This window comes from Theobroma umbraticum, unplaced genomic scaffold (assembly GCF_002168275.2).
Source record: "Theobroma umbraticum cultivar Fairchild unplaced genomic scaffold, ASM216827v3 scaffold_20.0, whole genome shotgun sequence".
Taxonomy (NCBI): Eukaryota; Viridiplantae; Streptophyta; class Magnoliopsida; order Malvales; family Malvaceae; genus Theobroma; species Theobroma umbraticum.
In genome coordinates this window covers 4,248,740-4,255,074 of record NW_018397266.1, presented here as the reverse complement: position 1 = coordinate 4,255,074, position 6,335 = coordinate 4,248,740, and the positions used below count along the sequence as shown (strand labels likewise).

Below are 6,335 nucleotides of genomic sequence, written 5' to 3'. Positions count from 1 at the left end.
AAAATATATTTAAAATATGATATTAATAAAAATTAATAATATAAATATAAATATATTAAAATAAAATATAAAATATTATAATAATAAATAAATAAATATATGACATTAAAAATATATTTAAGAAATGATATTATATAAAAATTAATAATAAACATATAATATATAAAAAATAAAATAATAAATTATAATAATAAATAAAAATAAAATATATGATATTAAAATATATTTAAAAATTGATATTATATAAAAATTAATAATAAAATATATAATATATTAAAAATAAATATAAAAATATTATAATAATAAATAAAAATAAAATATATGACATTAAAAATATTTAAGAAATGATATTATATAAAAATTAATAATAAAAATATAAATATATTAAAAATAAAATATAAAATATTATAATAATAAATAAAAATAAATAATATTGATATAAAAATATATTTAAGAAAATATTATATAAAATTAATAATAAATATAAATATAATTAAACTTATATTTTAATAATTAGGGTAATTTTGATAATTAACATTACATTCCACTAGAGTACTTGTAAACAACACTGTAATGTTATCTTCCTTACATTTTATATATATTTGCTTACATACAAACACTGTAATGTTTATTTTTTCTCCTTTGTAATCACATTGCATTGTAATGTGTCAAACACCACCTTAGGGTTGTTGGGTTAATATGAAACGTGAAAGAGAAATAAATTATGTATTTCAACCCTAAACTAATTTTTATAAATTTTTCATTAAAAATAATTTTTTTTATTTTTTCATAGAATTGTTGATGGAATATTTCATCAAATCATCAACATTGGTACATGTAGAGTATTATTGACGAGTTTTTGTCGATAATACTAGTTAATACATTAAAAAATTTTGTTGGGAATTTATTAATTATATATTTAAAAAGTTAAAAATTCATTTGATTGAAAATCTATTGATTTTGTTGAATTTTTTTTAGTTGTGATCATTACTAGTGGAATATTTTATTAAAAATTTATAAATAAATATTGATGAAAACCTATTATATCAACAGAAATTTTCGTTGAGAATGTTGACGTCAATTTATTTAATTTGAAATTATATCTTTATCGACAATTTTTTGACAAAGTTTTTTTTATTAAAAATATTCGTAGAAAATACCTCTAAAAATATAAAATTATTTTATGGAAAGTGTGTTGATATTCCGTTGGCAAGTGGAGGGCATCATCGACCGAAGTTTTCCACCAGACTTAAATGTTTTCTTGCAGTGCAAGACGAAAATCGTCGAATCTAATCTAACCTAAGATACGCTTTCGTTGGTCACTTTACCAACCCTCTCGCTTTGAAAGTGGAGTTGTTCAAGCTCACACTTTGCTATTTTCTTTATATATATATATAAAAAAAAACTTACACTCCAAACAAAATTGACGTGACAAAAAAATATCAACACAAAAACTTTTAACATTTTTTATTTTACTTAAACGTACATAACATACAAGCTATTGGGAATTGGCTACCTAGGCTTATTAATTTGCCAGGGTGGGACTATTTCCCATCTGAAATATAACACGAGAAAGAAAAAAGGGGAAGAAGTTGAACGTGGTCGTTGGGGGAGGTAGGTTCATTTGCTAAACAATGATGGGCGAACAACGAGATGGAAATATAATTCAAATAGTATACAATTCAAACTCATTTGAGCATATGGTACATGGTCTAAATTATAAAAACGTGGTCGTTTATTTAGCTCGGTCAAGGTAAGCTACGCCGGAAATTTAATTATATAAAATACATAAACAAGTGGATAAGAAAATCGAAGGTCAAAGAAGTACTGCGCAAACAAGAAAATATTGCTTTATCATTGCTTCGCTGACGCCCACACGTTCAAAAACAACTAAAGGACTTTGGAATAATGTTTCCAAATAAAACAAGAACGGGTGAGTTTGGTATGTTGCCAATTGTTTCAAAGGTGTGCTTAATTTCGCAGCATTAGGCTTTTGTTCAAACCACACAATTTGCTGAAAACCCAAACACCTTTGAAGTTTGAACGAGTTCTCAAAGTTTAGTTCATAAAATTATTACCTACCAGATAAAGGTTTTCCAACTTGAGACAAGAGAAAATTATATATTAACAACTGATTAATCAGGTTACACTTTGAGTCAATATATTACACAATAATTAAAATTCAAGCAACAAAAACTGATTAATTCAACTACAGTGCTGTTGTCAATATATAGAAAGAGATTCTTAACAAAATAAAATATATTAATATATTTATGCAAAAGGATTTGTCTTCTGCCAGTGCAAGACGAATATTCCCTATGCTAATTAGTACTATTAAGCACAATTGTGCCATTTAGTCTTAATTTGGAAGAGATCATTTTTGAGAGGAAAGGATGAGATTGAGACAATATTGGTAAGGGCTTAAGGGAAAGAGATGGCATCAGCTCTTAAATCATGGCTTCAACACTTCTGTCGGTTAATTGCCTAAATAATTGGGGAAACATGTGTAGGTGCCTTTCATCTTAGTACCCATCATATAAGAAATTTTCTTTTGTAAGCATTCCAGCAAGTGGGTGAAGCTTTCATGCCGACGTCTTTGAGTAGCTTTCTATTCGGTGGTAGATTTAAAGTTTTGTATGAAAAAGTGATTTAAAAGGTAATTATATAATGTTATATATTAATATATTTTAAATTATATATATAATAAAAAAAATTAAAAATTAAGAATTTGAAGGATGATTACTGTTAATACCTTGCTCCGCCACTGTTTTCATTGTTTTTAAAATTACGAAAATTGACATATTTACCTTTTGCCTGGCATATTTTTGCAAATTTTAATTGACAAAATGCGAAGTGAACATTTTATATAATTGGATATTATTATTTATTTATGAAACGATTAGAAATGATTAATGCTCTCTTTTTCTAATATTCAAGGTGTAAACGAGTCCAACCTATTCATGACTTTCTTAAGTTCAACGCTTCAACTTGTGACTTATGAATACTTGGGCTCAATCAGTTTATTCAAATAAACTAGTCAAACAAATTGATTTCTTGTTTTATGCTCCAATCAAGTTGCCAGCGAGCTTTTCATGGAGCTTCACAAATTTTAAATTTTATACTTTATTTTATGTACAAAAGACGAATATATATAATTAAATAAGTCATCAATTGCAAGTTTCTTTTTTATTAAATTGGAGATATTTTAAAAAAAATTCAAATTCAATTCTTTCAATTAATAGTTATAATTAAAATTGATTAAGTTAAATTGGAGTAAATCAATCATTTCTTTAATAGAAAAATAAATTTTATTCAAGTTCAAGTAGAAGTGTTCCGGGTTGAGCCATATCATGTACGAACCAAATTTATTGAGACTTCTTTTTTAACCAAATTTGAGCTTCTTTTGTCTGATTTATTTAATTATTAAAATAATAATAATATTTAAATATTTTAAAATATAGTTCAAATTAAAATTAACAAAAATATAATATTTATTATTGTTATTATTATGAAATTCTAGTTAAGGTTACTAAGGGACCTAGTTTGACATTGTCAACTTGATTATTCTTTTTTTTTAAATTTTTTTGATATTGAGAATGAAGAATTTAAATTTAATTTTTTAAATAAAAAAATTGCACCAATTATTATATCAAATCCTTGAGTGAAAGTTGATTGCACTTTTAAATCTTAATTAATATAACTCAAGATCTAGTTAATCTTCACCCTTATATATAATAAAAAAAATTGAAAACTTAGTTTGGAAATCAGAAAGCCCAGTCCAATAAGAAGACCAGTAACAAGTAGCGATAGGTTAAATCTAAAAATCCCCTCTATCAATCTATCCAAATAACAGTAATAAACCCAATACGTATAATCTTTGGGCCTCCAACCCAAGGCGGAACCATCGACGCCCCTTTCTCCCACACTTGAACCAGCAGCACTCTCCTCCCTAGCCGAAAAAACCATAAACACCTACGTTTTCCTCTCCTTCCCTCCAACCCGCCTGCTCTCTCTCTTTCTTTTTTTTTCTAAGGCTCCCACATCGATTCTGGTCGGGTCCCAATCCGTCCAAATCCATCTGATATGCCTTTGCCTCTGATATGTATCACGCTCTGGGCGCGCCCCGCCTAATATACCGTGCCCACATCTCAAGACTCGTTAAAAACGGCCTCATCGACCAAGCCATCAGCATGTTCGACCAAATGACCCAATCAGATTGCCGCGTCTTCGGCCTCGACTATAACCGCTTCATTGGCGTCCTGCTTCGGAACTCCCGCTTCGACTTAGCCGAATATTACTACTTCCAAATGTTCCCTCAGGGTTTCTCTCTAACTCCCTTCACTTACTCTCGCTTTATCTCCGCTTTATGCTCTGTCAAAAACTTTAATTTCATTGAGCTTCTTTTGAATGACATGGATAAATTGAATTATGTTCCTGATATTTGGGCTTTTAACATTTATTTGAATCTTTCGTGTAGAGAAAAAAAGATAGAGTTAGCTTTAGAGGTTTTCCATAGCTTGGTTAAGAAAGGGAGAGACCCAGATGTTGTAACGTATACAATAATGATTGATGGGTTGTGTAAAGCTGGGAAGTTTGATAATGCTGTTGGGTTTTGGAGGGAAATGGTGGGGAAACGTTTTCGTCCTGATAACAAGGCGTGTTGTGCGCTTGTTGTTGGCTTGTGTGATGGTGGGAAGGTTGATTTGGCATATGAGCTTGTTGTTGAGGTGATTAAGGGTGGGGATATTGAGTTTAGTACGTTGCTTTATAATGTGCTGATTAGTGGGTTTTGTAGAATTAGGAGGATTGATAAGGCACAGGCAATAAAGTTGTTTATGACAAAAAACGGGTGTGAGCCAGATTTGGTTACATATAACGTGTTGTTGAATTATTGTTGTAACGAGCTTATGTTGGAGGAGGCGGCAAAGTTGCTGAAGAAGATGGAGAGGAGTGGGAGAGGACCTGATGTCTATGGTTATAACCAGATGATTAAAGGGTTTTGTAATGCTAATAGGCCAGATAAAGCATATTTGTTGATGGTGAACAAGATGGAAGCAAATGGGTTGGCTGATACTGTTTCTTATAATACAATTATCAAAGCATTTTGTAAGGGTGGTCAGATTGGAAAGGCTTACAAGCTGTTTGAGGAAATGGATAGGAAGGGGATTGCACCTGATGTGGTGACTTTCACGACCCTTATAAATGCTTGTCTTATTGAAGGTAGTTCTGATATAGCAAAAGCACTTCTTGAGCAGATGTCAGGGATGGGTTTGTTACCCGATTGTATTTTTTATACTGCAATTATTGACCACCTATGCAAAAATGGTAAAGTTGAGATGGCTCATAGTGTTTTTGATGACATGATAAAGCAGGGAGTTAACCCTGACGTGGTTTCATACAATGTGCTCATAAATGGGTTTTGCAAGTCTAACAGAGTAAGTGAAGCCATACATCTCTATGAGGAAATGCAGACTGGAGGATTCTCTCCAGATGAGGTTACTTTCAAATTGATAATTGGAGGGCTCATACGGGAAAAGAATCTCTCTAAGGCTTGCAAAGTATGGGATCAGATGATGGAGAAGGGTTTTACTCTTGATGGAGCTGTTTCTGAGACACTGATCAATGCTATCCATTCAGTAGACTCTGAATGAACTCGGTAGTATTTTGCATTTTATTTTTTTGAAAAGTGTATTTTGAGTTTCAAATTCTATTATTTCCTTCCATGTGTGTCCTTTTGATGAGAGTCTCTTTTTTTTGCTATGGAAAGTACTTGATGATTTGCTCTAAGAGCGGCGTGTGGTGTAAATGATATATATTTTTTGACACTACTAGTAGAACTCAATGCCATCATTCATGCAAATCCGCCTAGCTGATTCTAATTTTACTATAGCTTTGTTTGCAACACTTCTGTAAGCTTAGAAACTAGCTACTGGACACTCTAAAATGCACTTAATATGTAGCCTGAAAACTTTTGACTTTGCATCGCAGGTAGCATTTTCATTTGACATCTAGTTATAACTGTTGTAGTTGTATTACACATACAATAGAAGTTATTATGTGGCATTATTATTACAAGCCACCATGTTGCAAAGTTTTGTTCTATCGCATGGCACTGTGCATTAATTAATCCCATGCTCGCATATTGGCTAGAAAGTTTGCTTAAAGTAATCTGTTTAAGAGCAGCTTAATGATGGTTATTGCATCTGTAGAATGAATTGTGTGTCTGTTGGCGGAGTCTTAATGTGAGGTTGATTATTTTGCAATTTTCATTGCACTTTTATATTTTCTTGAGCAACTGATCTTGCCACATTTTTAACGATAAAATTATGTATTTT

General features: G+C 30.5%; 1 protein-coding gene across 1 annotated transcript; it reads left to right on the top strand.

The window, feature by feature from the left end:
- Positions 1-3,922: 3,922 nt before the first annotated feature.
- Positions 3,923-5,651, top strand: LOC110423327 (Pentatricopeptide repeat (PPR-like) superfamily protein). The gene has a single exon (XM_021437527.2). The coding sequence runs from the start codon at positions 4,101-4,103 to the stop codon at positions 5,649-5,651; it is 1,551 nt and encodes a 516-aa protein (XP_021293202.1). The 5' UTR covers positions 3,923-4,100.
- The last annotated feature ends 684 nt before the right edge of the window (positions 5,652-6,335 follow it).

Excerpts from the sequence above, each read along its gene's own strand:
- LOC110423327 (XM_021437527.2), top strand. The coding sequence starts at position 4,101 with ATGTATCACGCTCTGGGCGCGCCCCGCCTAATATACCGTGCCCACATC.